This window comes from Pleurodeles waltl, chromosome 8 (genome assembly GCF_031143425.1).
Source record: "Pleurodeles waltl isolate 20211129_DDA chromosome 8, aPleWal1.hap1.20221129, whole genome shotgun sequence".
Taxonomy (NCBI): domain Eukaryota; kingdom Metazoa; phylum Chordata; class Amphibia; order Caudata; family Salamandridae; genus Pleurodeles; species Pleurodeles waltl.
This window is the reverse complement of record NC_090447.1, coordinates 54,905,500-54,920,509: the sequence shown is the minus strand read 5'-3', so window position 1 is coordinate 54,920,509 and position 15,010 is coordinate 54,905,500. Positions and strand designations below refer to the sequence as shown.

The following is a 15,010-nucleotide window of genomic DNA, read 5'->3' as shown; positions in this document are numbered from 1 at the left end:
TTTGATATCTGATTTTAAAAGTGTAAAAACACTGTACGTTTGGTTTACATTTATATTGGGCTATATGCCAGAATATGTATATGAGTTCCCAAGCGGACTTTAGTCATGTAAGGAATGACTGTCTATACAGTGATTCAGCAAATATGTCAAAAGCTACTTTAACGTCACAATAATCACCTAAACATGACGGAGTTTGCAAAGGGTAACAAATTATTTGTAAATTGGTACACCGAAAGCCTATGTTAATGCGCTTTCACTGAGGGTTTGGTGTGGCATAGATCTAAAACTTCAAATGTAATCATTTGTTATGATCCTAATCATTTCTTTAGGTTGTTAACTAGTAGATTCTAGTAAAATGATAATAGTTTTCAAAAGAGAAATGTTTTAAACATTATTTACAAATGTTGGAAATGCAGTTCTGCTCCACATTTAACTGTATTAAAAGATGTATTTCATTCTGAATCTACAGTAACATGATCAATGATAATATTAATAATGAATAAGTTATCATTTTGAACCTTATATGTGCCTTAATTGCTAGAATTGTGCCTCATATTCCCTTTGCTTAGCCTAAGTGAGGCCTGCAAGGCCCCGTTTCCTGACTGTGCAGAAAAAGTTTAGTCATTCTTTCCAACGTGACCTTTTCTTTTAGGTAATGTTCCCATCACATATTAGCTTGGTTATAGAATGCTATTGTCCTATTCATGAGTGAGCCAGAGACAGTAACCTTGAGACCAGTACATTGACGGGATGTGTAAAGGACTGAATACAAATGTTTCAACTATGCGTATGAGCTAAGATGGATGGCGTTCTCATGCTGGACCTGGGAAAATATCCCTATGTTGCATATCCCTGTCACATGCTTGATGCTGATTGGACAATTACACCTTTCGATCTGTGTGGAGTGATGGACTGGTGAATCATCTTGCATCTTGGACTTTTGATATACTGTTCCCCTTGTTGATCAGGGGCAGTCTTATTTCGGCTTTTCTCGGCAGCACTCCCATCTTGCCTTGGACTTTTATTCCAGATTCCTCCTGCTCTTCTCGTGAGGAGCTGATCCCTTCGGGCCTTGAGAGGTACTGACCTCTCTACCTATACCTGACTTCCCAAATGCTTTACTGAGATTTAGATTTTTGTCCCCTGACCCAAATGCTCTTGAGCATCTGACATGGTGACGCTTCCCCTTTTTACTTTTTTGTGCCAATTTTGGTTAGTCACATTTTGCCCCAGGTGACGTTTACACAAACTCTTTTAACCACATTCTTGTGTTGTATGTCTGCACATGCTAACCCTTTTTTGCCAGTTTGTAGGGTTTCCCTTGTCCCCAGCTACTAAGCTTAGATGACTTTAGAATTGCCTTAATGTAGCATTTGTTATTTAGATATTAAATTGTCTGATGTTTTGTATGGTTATAATTGAATGTTGACTTCTTTTGATGTTAGTTCAAACATCTTCCACCATCTTGTTAACCCCTTGGTTATTCTGTACCTTTATGATTTAGTTTTGAGGCTCATTTCTATGATCTTGAGCATAAGCTTGTAATACAATTCTTACCTTTTTGCCTACCTGGAGTTTTCCTTGTGTGGCCAAATAATTCATACTGAAATTGTGATTGTTGTTGAGATTTTTGATACCTAACTTGTTTTAACACCAGCTGGTTGAAAAGATCCTTGGACCTCCCTAAAGCAAAACTATGAAATTCTTTATCAACAGCCACTCTTAATATATCTATAGGTGGCAAGATGTACTGGTGGTAAACCCAATTTGCTTTCATTTTCAGTATACACTGTTCATATAGATAATTGTGAAAGTCTGTCTTTAATTCAAGGACCCATATTTTGGATGTGCAGCCATACCTCTCTTGCTACAACTGAAAGAATAGCATTAACTTGAGAGTGATGACTAAATGAAAGCAAATCTTTCTTTTTCCAGGAAGAGTCATGCCTACAGCGACACCTTACAATAATCAAAGGGGCATTATTTTTTCTGCAAATGACACCGGATTCACACCTTCAACACTGGTCCTCAGAGGCTTTCCTGATCTGGAGGACTACCACTTCGGGTTTGCTGTCCCTCTTTTAATGATTTACATTGTTACTCTTTTGGGAAACTGTACCCTTCTTATGGTCATACAATTAGCACTGAAACTTCACACGCCCATGTACATCTTCATTTCCCAGCTAGCCATTACAGATCTGATTATGTCATCTTGTGTTCTTCCAAAACTGCTGGCCATCTTCTGGTTTCATGATACAGAAATCCGCTTTAGTTCCTGCCTCATTCAGATGTTCTTCAGTGTTTGTTGCTTAGCATTAGAAACTTCCATTCTTTCTGCCATGGCATTTGATCGCTACGTCGCTGTCTGCAACCCACTGAGATATTCCTCCATTCTGACAAATGCACTCATTGTAAAAATAGCAACAGCATCTTTGGCACGATCTATAGTCTTGGTTGCCCCAATTCCGCTCCTCATCCTGCGACTGCCATTTTGTAGCCGGCAAGTGGCTCATTGGTATTGCGAGAATATGGCTGTGGCAAAACTCTCTTGTACAGACATCACACTAAATAACGTTTATACTTTAATAATTTCCTTCTTAGTAGCACCAGTAGACATTGTGTGCATTGCACTGTCTTACATTCTTATCCTCAAGACCATTGTTCATCTTCCTCTTAAACATGACCGCTTCAAAGCCTTCAACACCTGCAGCTCCCATATCTCTGTCATGTCAGCATTCTACATACCACTGTTCTCTGCTAATCTGTTGAACAGAATGCAGCATACCATTCCGCAATATGTTCAAGTCATTGTGTCAGCCACAGGACTGCTTGTCCCACCAGTGATGAATCCTTTAATTTACGGAGTCACTCTTGAGGTGCGGCTTGGAGTGCATCAGGTGTTTCAAAAGGTCCTGTCCAAGCTCAGTAAGATGTCATGATTGTTGTCAGAAATCAATTAATGATCAATAACACACTGTAAAGAAAAAATATTGGGTTTGAAATATTACGGTTTTTGTGGTCACAAGCATTTAGTTCACAAAATCAAATTTTTTGCTATTGCAAAAAAGTGGAAAACACCTGGAACAACGACTCTGAAATCACGAAGTCGTGAAAAATGAGAGCGAAACAACGCTTTCATTTTCCACGACTTCCTGGTTTTGGTACCTTAACCAGGCATGTCTGTACAACGTACATGCGTGGTTAAGATACAGAAGAAGGGAGTCGGAGGTGATGTGTGTGAAGGAGGAGGTAAGTTGGGATGGGACTGGGGCAGTTTATTTGGGGGGGTGGGGGTCTCTGGGTGATTAGGGTTTAGGGGGGCAGAGTTTAGGTTTAAGGGTTGGTTGGGAGGTTGGGGTGTTTAGGTTTTAGGGGTGGGGTGGGGACTCAGGGTATTTTTAGTTTTTGGGGTGGGGTGGAGGGCTGGGGGTGATTAGGGTTTGGGGGAGGGGGTTCAGGCTTTAGGGTTAAGGGGTGGGGTGGGGGGTTGGGTGGTTTAGGTTTTAGGGGAGGGGGTTGGGGTTCTGGTAATTTTGGGGGTGGGGGTTGGGGTTGTTGTAGGGATGTGGGGTCGTGGTAATTTTGGGGGGTGGGGTGCTAGGGGGGAAGCATGCTGGATTGTGCATGCTGATTGCTAATGTCTTTGCCAGAAATGCGTTTACAATGATAAAATCGTTGTAAACGCATTCGTGGTAAAAAAATTAGTGGTTAGAACGAGGTCATTGTTCTGACCTCGTTGTTGAGCCACATGTGCTTCAAGCACCCGTGGTTCCGACATATAACCCAAAAAAGTTGATCACAATATGCAAAGCTGAAAACTCTTTCAGACTCACAAAACACATTTTGTAAACATACAAGACTTGCAAAGAAAAATAAATGTGTAATGGAGGTCCTCCTCCCTTTTGCAGGGAGTGTGGTTTGTAACATGTCAATGATTTAAAACCGCAATTGAGGTTTCAAACTGTTGATCAGAAACTGGAAAGAGCATGCTAATCAATTTGCATAGGAGTTGCCTTAGAGGGTCAGGCTCAACTTATACACAGTGGTCAAGTGGACACTTTCATGCTGCCCCATAATTCTTAACTATGGGGCACATTTACACAGCCCTAGCACCACGGGAGCGTCACTTTTTGTGACGCTTTGGTAGCGCTGTGCACTGCTCAATACTTACAATGCCGCCCTAAGTCACTTTTTGTGTTTTGTGGCATAATGCCACCTTGTAACTATGGGCTCTTCCGACGCAGATTTCTGCGGCAGAAGGGCATGCAATGGCTGTTGCTGTAAGCATTCCACCACAACACCAGTTGCTTTTGACACTGCCCCAGGCTTACAAGATTTTATAAATCTGTGGCATCATCAAAAGCTAACGCCACCCCCATGGTGCAACAAGGTGAAATGCTTTATTTCCCCTCGTTTTTGCTACTTCTATGTGTGCTGCATTTGCAGCAACCATAGAAAGAGCAAAACACGGTGAATGATTGTTTATGTGCAGGAAGATGTTCCTTCCTGCACATTAACAATCATTTAATGATGATGATTTGCTACTTCTATGTGTGCTGCATTCTGGGACAAGGCGCTTAAAAAAAGTGGCCATGCAAAGAATGTTGGTACAAGGATAGAGTTCTGCTGTCCTTTACATGCCTCCGTCTCTGTATTCACAGATATTTGCATTGAATCCTCAAATGTCTCTGCCTCAAATATTAATGAGGCAGCAGTTTTTGTAGCTCATTGTGAATGACCATTTTGTGATGCAAATGGCTAGTATATTAATTACATTTGGAAATGCAGGTGAGTTGTCAACCCAGTACTTGTACACAAAACATCAATTGGTTTGTGATCCTACCTCTGTATTTCCAACTCACTATACTTAAGAGTCAGAATATTATATGCATTGAAACATTTCTACTCAATTGTTTATTGGATTTCAGAAAGATAATCGTGTTTCTGTTCACCTAGTACCACAGATACATGTTTATTTAATTGAATGCTGCAATAACACTTATTGTTTATCTTTAATAAATTGTTCTCTTTCATTTCAATTAAGATATAATAATATTTTCACACTGTTACAGGAAAACTACAAAGTTTCAGAGGCAAGCGCAATCACCTTTCATTCACGTATAGTTTATAGAAGAAGGGAAAGGTCTAATGGTCCAGTCAATACTTCCTGCAATCCATCTCAAGGTAATGGCACCCAAGGAGACATTGCAAATGGTGATGCTGTGTGAGTGCACTTAGGGGCATATTTACAAGTTCCTTGCGCCACCGGTGCATAATTGTTTTTGATGCTCATGTAGCGTAAAATGCCGACCCATATCTACGAGGCCACGATAAGCCACACTGCGTGACTTTTCATGGCCTCATAGATATTTTGTAAGGCAACACAGTGCAAGTCATTGCGTCGCCTTGCACTGCACCGGGGGCGTTCCATGGGCATTGGGATTTCCTATGCAACATGGGTATTGACACATTTCTAGATTTACAAGGATGTGTTGATCTAGGAATGCCTAAAAAATGTACTCCTCCCAGGGGAGACTTAACAAGGAGAGATCACTTTATTTCTCCTCGTTTTCTGACTTGTGGTGCTGCCCCCGCCACCTTTTTGTAAATATGCCCCTGACTTTCTAAACCAACTGTATGGGCCCGATTTACAAATGTATCCTTCAGCACAGTGCAGCAACTGGAGCAGCATACATTTTATGCTCCATAATCTTTATTAATCATATGTTAATGGTGGCTATATACATATAAAGAAGCCACTCTTTGTATAATCATTAGCTTATAGTTAATCAAATGTGCATTCTAACATTGGTCCAACTGCTAGTATGCCTCAGATGCTCAGACGCTTTTAACTACTAAACACGACGTTGTTTCAAAATGTGCTTCCATGTTTTTCTCCTTGTTAGAGGAGCAAAATTTACCTTTACTAGCTAGAATAGTAGCTCATTGTTTGGTTTTAGAAATGTTACAGCAGATAATTTTAATTGGAAGTTTGCTATGATTTCCTCCATGTGTGGGGATGAGAAAGGTTCTCCTGCACCATGCAGTACATGCAATTCTGTGCGCCTTTGCTTGATGATGGGAAACAGGAGAGTGTACATCTTCCAAGGAGACAGCTCAAGTGAGACGTCCAAATTCAGAAGAGTCAGAGGTTAGACGTTTTGGAGAAAATACAATGTATTTTTTATTGTGTGTCTTATAATAGCTGTTAGGAGATGCTGTTCTGCCTTTGCAGAGGGAATAATTCAGCTGATTACTAGTTTCTGAGCAGACTCTTTAACGCCTATTCTCCTTTTGCCCCTGACCATAATTAGGTTCACTAAAGCCTGACACCTTATGCTCAGGATTTCCTCTTGCCTATTTTAGGTGGTTTATTTATTTTAGGACATTTCTTTTATGGAACCAACAATTCCTCTGTTCTGCATGTTGTACTTTATAATGATCTGCATTGTTATCTATCTGATATATATATATATTAGGTGTAGGAAAGTCCTCCTTTTTGCCCTGGTCACCCCCAAATGTTTTGGATAGGTACTGGTGGTTACTGACTCTTGGCTGTGCCCTGGGTACTGCTTACCAGTCCCAGGGCCAGTGCTCTGTGTAAAGTGGATATGCAGATTAGGCTAATTATAATTGCCAAAGTTAACCTACCTATAAGTCCATAGTATATGGTAGGGCATGGAGGTTTAGGCACCCCAGCATAGGTAGTGCCTCCATAGGTGCAATGCTGAGGTGCCCAGTGTCATTATAAAGGCAGGCCTGCTTTGCTGGCTGCTTTTAAATTAAAGTTACATGCAAATTCGAGTTTGTAATTAAAAGTAGTTCTAAAGTCTTAAACTACCTTATTTTTACATATAGGTCACCCCTAAGGTGTGCCCTACGTGCCACTAGGGCTGGGTGCCATGTAACTATAAGCAGGGACCCTATAAAAATAGTTTTCTAAACCCTAGTGAGGTAAAACAGATACATTTGTTGTTCCCTCATTGTGGTGAATGGCCTCCATAGGCTAGAATGTGGAGACTTTATCTTAATTTCAAAAGTCCCCTTAAGTAATAGATACCAGAAGATTGGTATCAAATTAATTGTTATAATAAATCCCACAACTTCCTGTGTGTAACTTGTTCAGGTAAAGAGTTTTAAACCTTACCTGAAAAGTTGCCAACTTCAGCCCTGCAGTGTCTTTGCTGCTGTGCTCTGATTGGCCAGCCTCTGGCAGCCTGGCCTGCTGCCCTGATGAGGTCTGAAATGGCCTGGCTCCACACAAAGAGATGTGCCTGGGGGAGGAGATCGCCCCTCAGCAGATGGGGAAGCAGGAAGCGGGTGGGCTGCCAACTGGTCTTCAAACGCAGGGAAGGACATTTGGAGCAACCCAGCAACACCCTCACATCCTGCAAACCCAGACAATTAGGTGTCCCTTGATTTGATTAGGAGAGGGCAGGAGAGGGGTGTGTTTAGGATTTTTAGCCACACCAGTGGGTGGGCTCAGACAGATACAACCTTCAAAAATCACTTTCAGCCATGATGGATTTTGAGGAATGTTGGTCCCTGGGAATTATTTTTGCCACACTTCCCTGGAAGTGGTCATCACAGGGGGAAGGACCTTACACCTGATTGGAGAACCAGGACCCCCCTGTTTTTCACCCAGGAGTAGAGATAAAATTGGCAGACCTGCACCCACACCTCAGATCCCCATCAGATTCCAACAAAGAAGAACTGCAGGAGAAGAAGGACTACCCTGCTGGATCCTGCACTCTGAAGGACTGCACCAGCTGCACACTTGGGCTTCACCACAAGAAGGACTTTGCCTGGCTTCAACTGGTTCAAGGAGGGACTCCCTGTTTGCTACAGGTATAAACTTGCTAACCGGAGTCCCTTGCACCAACTCTTGAAGAAACCAACCAGCTGACCACTGTCCAGTGGCCAAAAATGAGTTTGCACCAGGTGCATTCTGGAACCTTGGGATGAGCTGTGGATCCCAAAAGAACCTTAAAAGAAAATCTGGAAGAATATCCAGAAGTTTGGAGAAAAAGAGACTAAGGGGGTGATTACGACCCTGGCGGTACAAAACCGCCAAGGTGTGGTCCGCAGGAGCACCGCCAACAGGCTGGCGGTGCTCCTTTGGGCATTCTGACCGCCGCGGCCAGAAACGGAAAGTCGGCGGTGTACCGCCGGCTTTCCGCTGCCCAGGGGAATCCTCCATGGCGGCGCAGCTTGCTGCACCGCCATGGGGATTCCGACCCCCATACCGCCATCCTGTTCCTGGCGGTTTCGGCCGCCAGGAACAGGATGGCGGTATGGGGTGTCGTGGGGCCTTGGGGGCCCCACTTAGAATTTCAGTGTCTGCTTAGCAGACACTGAAATTCGCGACGGGTGCTACTGCACCCGTCGCACCCCTTCCACTCCGCCGGCTCCATTCGGAGCCGGCATCCTCATGGAAGGGTGTTTCCCGCTGGGCTGGCGGGCGGCCTTTTGGCGGTCGCCCGCCAGCCCAGCGGGAAACCCAGAATACCTGCGGCGGTCTTTTGACCGCGCAGCGGTATTCTGGCGGTTCCCGCTTGGCGAGCGGCTCCCGCCGCCCACCAAGATTGGAATCACCCCCTAAGTCCGAATGTAGGAAGTTGACCGGGACCTCCCAGCCAGCGTATCCGAGGAGGGCTCCAAGGACGTCAGATCAAGATCCAGGTTTGCCCTGGTCAAAGGATTTTCACCTCGAAAAAACGACTAAGTCCAAAGGTAAAAATCTCCACCGAGGGCTCCCGCGACGTGTATTCGAGGAAGAGTTCCAGGAGGTCAGATTGGACTGGCAGGTTCGTCCCGACTAAGTCCTAAGGTAAACTTTTGACCGAGGCCTTCTGTGGCCTGTAGCCGAGCCAGGCTCTATCGCGGTCAGCCTTAAACTTTGACTTTGCCCCGGTCGAGGTGTGACCAGATGACCAGATTGGCGCTTTTTGTTTCTATGCGCTAGAAAGTAATAATTCTTTAAAAATTCATATCTCCGGTTCCCCTTATCTGCTTTTATTCATTTTGTGTCATTTTAAAGCTAAACATATTACCTATGTTTAGAAATTGATTTAAAATTTTTAAACTCTTATAATTACTGTTTTGTGATATTTGAATGCTTTACACTCTGTCTTCTAAGTTAAGCCTTGTCGCTCAAGGGTTGAGCTGGGATTAATTTATTGAGACCTAACTGGAGCTAAGTGGAGGTTAGTGGCCTGTTGGTAAGTGTAGGTACTTACCTGCCCTTACCAATAACCCATTTTCCAACATTGGGGGATTGATTAACAATACTGAATTTTATGCTTATTGATTTACCAAATGAATGAAGCCTGTAACTTTGATAACATTGCTAAGAAACTTTCATGGTTCGAAAACCATCCTCTTTGCCATTCTTGTGGGGCCAAATGTTTTTCACTGTTAATTGAAACTGATGCACTGACGTTAGCTACAAGAATACACTTTCAGTAAATAAGCAAACAATCCATACAATCAGTGGTGTAGGTTTGAAGACGACTACAGCGCCCGAGGGTACGGAAACATTTCTTCCATCATTTGGGAACAAAGCAATGGTTTATTACTGAAGTGAAGGAGCTAGAAAATATCCTAACAATACTTAGAACTTGCCTAAGCCCAGCCCATGTCCCTGAAACTCATGGTCCAGTTCGGACTATAAGCAATATTCTGGCACTTCTGAAAGCAGTTTTGTGCCCTACTAGTGAGTATAGACAAGGCTCTGTGTCACTAACTGTGTGCTGTCAAGGTGCATGCTGTTTGTGTTGATGTTGTATGTCTTGAGGTTTGGTGTCCATGTCAAAGAAGGTTGAGAAACTGGATGTGTGAATTAATGTACTTGTCTGTGTATATTGCTTGTTCATATAAATGTATATGTGCATGTTGTTAAGAAGTTGAAATAGCTCATCAGACTTGTTGCAGTCTAAGATCCTGGGTGAGATAATAGGTATATTGTTGTTTAACTGGTCTAGTAAGGTTTGCAGTGTCAGCCCATGAGGTACCATTGTCTCGAGTATTAAGGAAGGAAACTATTAAACTAATGTTGTGAGAGTTTACTAATAGCAATTTGTGTTGGATAAATCCTTTTTGCGCAGAGGAGAAGCTGCAGTAGTCAGATTGATTTCTCACTGGTCGAGACTTCACATGTGTGTGACTACTTATCAATTGGGGTATTTCCCGTTTTATCCCAGGAGTGAATTATAACTTTGATTTGTTTAGTGGAACAGAAAAGAGGTATTTGTTTTTGATTTTTGTGTTATAAAATATGTGCAAATATAATTGTGAAGGAGGGAAAGCCACTACAAAGTGCTGCAGGTTACATCATAGGGTTCTGTACTGGAATTGAGCAGTTGGTGTCTGTGCAGTGCTAGGATTGCTCATCATGTCATCAGATGCTATGCTGTGTGAGGTCAGCCTAGAGTGTGCTGCACTGAGATTGAACACTGCTATCACCACATGCTACATTTTAATTCACTGAAAACTGCTGTCTGTTTGAAACGAAGATTTTGTTTTTTTTACACTGAATTAAATGCTTTAGGACATTGAGAGATTTCCTTAGAGGTGATGAAAGGGTGCCTTCCATGAGGGTGAGGAAGCTCCTCCTGATAGCATGCTTCGTCATTACATATTGACAAATGTTGGGCTCCACACATGCATTTAGCTTAAACAATGAACAAGATTACTAAAAGAAGAGTACTTACATTTTTTCAAATGTGATACCTTAAACTTGAATGTTTTGTACATGAATTTCAGACGAGTACTATATTTCATTAAGCCTCTACCTAGACAATCACAGAATGAGGCTTTAAATGCATGGGAGTGTGCCACACATGCAAAAGACAAAGAGAAATATCAGATCTCTTCTAAAAGAACCATTCATTGTTGGATGGATTCAAAGTGGGATACCAAACAACAAGTATGTAGGTGAGACGTGTCTGAGGGAATTCAGATGTATCCTTTATAGACAAATAATAAAACAGAGAAGCACAAAGCACAAAAGAAGAAGATACAGGTGTGCAGTTCAAGGCACGCATTGATAGTTATTCAAATGATGAGTTTCTGGAGGAGTTTCAGGATTCCTGACCACCTCCATATATTGTAGTTTAGCCAGCTGGAGGAAATCAACCAGTCATTGACAATAATGAGACTTCACCTACTAGTCAGGTTCAAACTCATACAGGAGGAGTACCACCTATTGCCCCAGTCACAACAGCAGGAACTACAAGAACAATAGTATTACCACTGTCTCAGGTTCACAAGCAATTATGTGCGCTCCAAGTACACAAGGAGGTGCTACTGCACCATATCTGTCTGTGGTATCCTTGAAGCCTAATACACCAACTGTTACTGAATTTGCACACATGGGAAAACAACAAAGTACAGGGAGGACACCAAGTGGGAGCAAAACTACCAACGAGATTGACAATAGTCCCACAGCACAAGATGCATCAACCCCCATAGATGTTGTTAGGCTAAAGGTAGATTTGGATGAGCTTATCAGAGGAAACCTGGATGCGGGCTATGCAGATGGATATTTTGAAGAACAATCTCTGGCCCTATGTAAAGAAGCCACCCGATGAGTTACTGAAGCCTATGCAATATTAGAAGGGGCAGCTGCTGAATTTAATGTCGACTGAACTAAGAGTCAAACCTTGTAAAAGAATTCTAGATTACACATAATAGACAATACACTAAACAGTATTAGAAGTACCTGGTTAAAGGCACTTGTGAGGGAGTTAGTAATCAATATATGGAAATGGAGCAATCTAGAGAAAGTAAAGGATAAGCGGGCTGAGAGAGCAAAGAAAAAAATATAAGGAGGATTCAGGGGTAACACTAACAAGAGCTAACCAAATTGATTCTATAATTGCCTCTTACCCCTTGAGACATGTGCATGGAGGAATATGTGTGTATGTGCCCTGGAGTTGCAGTGATATTGCTATATTTACAAATCAATTTCCAAAACTGAGGGAAAATCCTGATTTGTGATACACCCAGGTTGAGTGGTCTTTGAAGATTTTGAAGGTGCTGTGGGAAGATTTGGATAGCTTTTTCAATATTGTGGTTCCTAGGGATTTGTGGGTTGAATGAAAAATATTAATAGATTGGCCAAATACCAAACTCCCAGGAGAATGTCACACAATGTTTCAGCTCCTGAGCTTATCCAGAATTCTGAGTAGGTGATTAACTTTTTAAATCTTAGGGTCCCTGTAAGAAATTGGGGTCATTGGTTGGCTGAGGTGTAAGCCCTGATCAAGCGGCAACCACAATCCTTGTCTGGGTTAGGCCCAAGCCAGCCCTAAATTACCTGTACTCCACCCTCTGCAGCTTGGCACAGAGCAGTCAGACGTAACTTAGAGGCAATGTGTGAAGTATTTGTGAAACACTTCAAACAATAATAAAGTGAAAAACATGACACGAAAAGGGTCACACACCAAATTAGAAGAGCAGATTGAATTTTAAGAGATGAAACAATACCAAAACAACAAAATCTAATCAGCAGAACTGGTGATATGCAACTTTAAAGATTTTAGTAATAATAGTGTCAAAAAGCACAATGCATTAACAGTGGATATCTGGTCACACCGGATCAGGACAAAGTCACAAGTTCAGGTTGAGCGCAGTGGAGCAAGGGCCAGCTACAGGGACCCAGTTAGGCCCATGGAACAAAGTACCTTAAATCTTGGTTTGCAGAGCATTGCGAGGATCCGCGTCAAAGATGCATCACACAGCTGAAGTGATGCATCACTTCCAGGATGCAGTAAGGCTGTGGTGCAATGTCCTGCATCATCATCAAGGGTGCTGCCAGCAAGGGCTTAGAATGTGAAGTCAGGTGTCGAAGATGCATTGTGCAGTCGAGGTGATGCATGAACTGCGAGCCTCTGATGTGTGGTGTAGCATCACTGAGGCTGCCGTCAACAAGGGATGTGACATTGCGCAGTGGTGGTTTTGACGGCCACGATGTAGATTTTTGCAACATGTACAATCCACACAATTGCGGCAATGCATTCCCTATGCTTAGGGTTGTGCCACACAGCTGAGAAGTTGTGTTGGTTCCACTGGATCCACAGAGGCTGGCTGAGCACCTCAGGCCCACCTCTAAGGGTCTAGAACTGAGGTGGCACCAATTGGTTGGATAGCCTGGTATATGGCAGAGTCCAAGTGCTGGAATCAAGGTTGTAGGAACCTTCTGTCTATAAGGTTTGAATCAAGAGGCCAGCCAACTAGCCCTTGGAGTCACTCTGGTGATCCTGGGTTCAGCAGATGCAGGTCCAGTCCTTCTGACCGAGACAAGAGGTCAGCAGGCAGCAGGTCAGCACAGCAGGGTAGCAGTCCTTCAGAGGGCAGTCCAGCATTGTGGCAGTCCCTTCAGCAGCACAGCAGTCCTTCTTCCTGGCAGAGTAAACACAGGTCCAGAAGTGTACTGAAGAGTTTTGTGTCTGAAGTCCAATATTTTCACCCAATTGTGCCATTGAAGTGAAGAGAAGCATCTAGAGGCATGCCTCTGAAGTGAACAGATTCCCTGCATTTCCGACCCTGGCTCCAGACTAACTACAGGGGGTATGCAGCCCATATAGTGGAGGCAGGACATAGCCTTTTCAAGGTAAATAGGGCTGTGCCTATCTCCTGCCTTCCTTCCTGCCACTGATTACATATACTGGCACACCTAAGCTCCCTATTGTGTGTGGCTGTCTAGGAGGAATACACAAAGCCGGCTGTTAACAACACCCTGGCATGTGACCCAGAGATAGGCTATATGAACCAAATGGCTAAGTCAGTAAAATGGCAACTCTCGAAAAGGGTAATTTTCAAAATTATAATTAAAATTCAATTTTACCATCAGTTAGGATTTTTCATTACGGAACTCCAATGTTATCATATGAGAGATGAAGGCATTATAATAGTGAAAAATAACTTTAAAGTTTTTCACTCTCAGGACATGTGAAACCAGAAGGTACCTGTTCTGTTTTTTAAATACACTTCACCCTGACCTCTGGGCTGTCCAGAGCATACCCAAGGAGTGACGCGTATTAGAAAGGAAGGTTTGGGCCAAATGGCAGGCCTGAGACATCTTTAACGGGCTACTGTAGTAGGTGGCATAATCAGTGCTGTAGGTCCACTAGGTAGTGCCCCTCTGCTAGAAACATATACGCATATTAAATGTGCCAATTGGGTATAAAACAATTCTGCTATATTTCAAGAAGATAGCACAAGCACTTTACCACTGGTTAGCAGTGATAAAGTGTTCCATGTCCTAAACCAGTAAACACAAAGTGAGCAAATATGGGGCCTGAAGGTAAAATGTTAGGGAGGGAAACCACACCAAGGTTGCCAGGTCTAACAGTCCCATGGAAAGAGATTGATTGGTTAAAGATAAATCAAACACCTCAAAAAACTAACGAGTCAGTGCATGTCTCATGCAGGTGTTCACAAGCAGAGTGGTGTCAAAAAAAAGGAAATTTGAGCAATCGTGTGTCCCAGTTTGTTATTGGTTTGCATCTGGAGATCAGATTTCTTATTCAGCATAATATTATCTGTTGGCAGAGTAAACATTTGGATGTAATACTTTATGCAAAGTATTGCAGTGATGGATTGGAAATGAAGCAGAGGAGGATTAATGAAAAGTTAATGTTGGCATAGACAAAGTTAGCACAGAAAGGATTCCAAAAGCATTCCAAAATGGCCCTTACAGGGGTAATACAAGTTATAGCCATGCCCATTGATCGGAATACCAGAACAAATATAGTGAACCGCAAGATGCTTAATACATACCACTATTGTAATACATTGAGCTTTTGGAAAAGATAGTGAAGGTTTAATCCATTCAGAATATCAGGCAATGTTGAAATGCACAACTTAAAATGGATGGCAGTACAAAATATGCAGATTCAGAGACCTCAGGAACCTAGTATGTCCCTAGCACCAATGATGCCGATGACCCAAGCCCCGATGGTGCAGAAAATACCAGTAAACCTGTTGTTTAGTGTGAACCTAGCTC

At 42.7% G+C, this 15,010-nt stretch overlaps 1 protein-coding gene across 1 annotated transcript; it reads left to right on the top strand.

Annotated features, from left to right (window-relative positions):
* The first annotated feature begins 1,943 nt into the window (after positions 1–1,943).
* On the top strand, positions 1,944–2,939 carry LOC138249398 (olfactory receptor 52K1-like). Its single transcript, XM_069203358.1, has one exon. The coding sequence runs from the start codon at positions 1,944–1,946 to the stop codon at positions 2,937–2,939; it is 996 nt and encodes a 331-aa protein (XP_069059459.1).
* Positions 2,940–15,010: the final 12,071 nt, after the last annotated feature.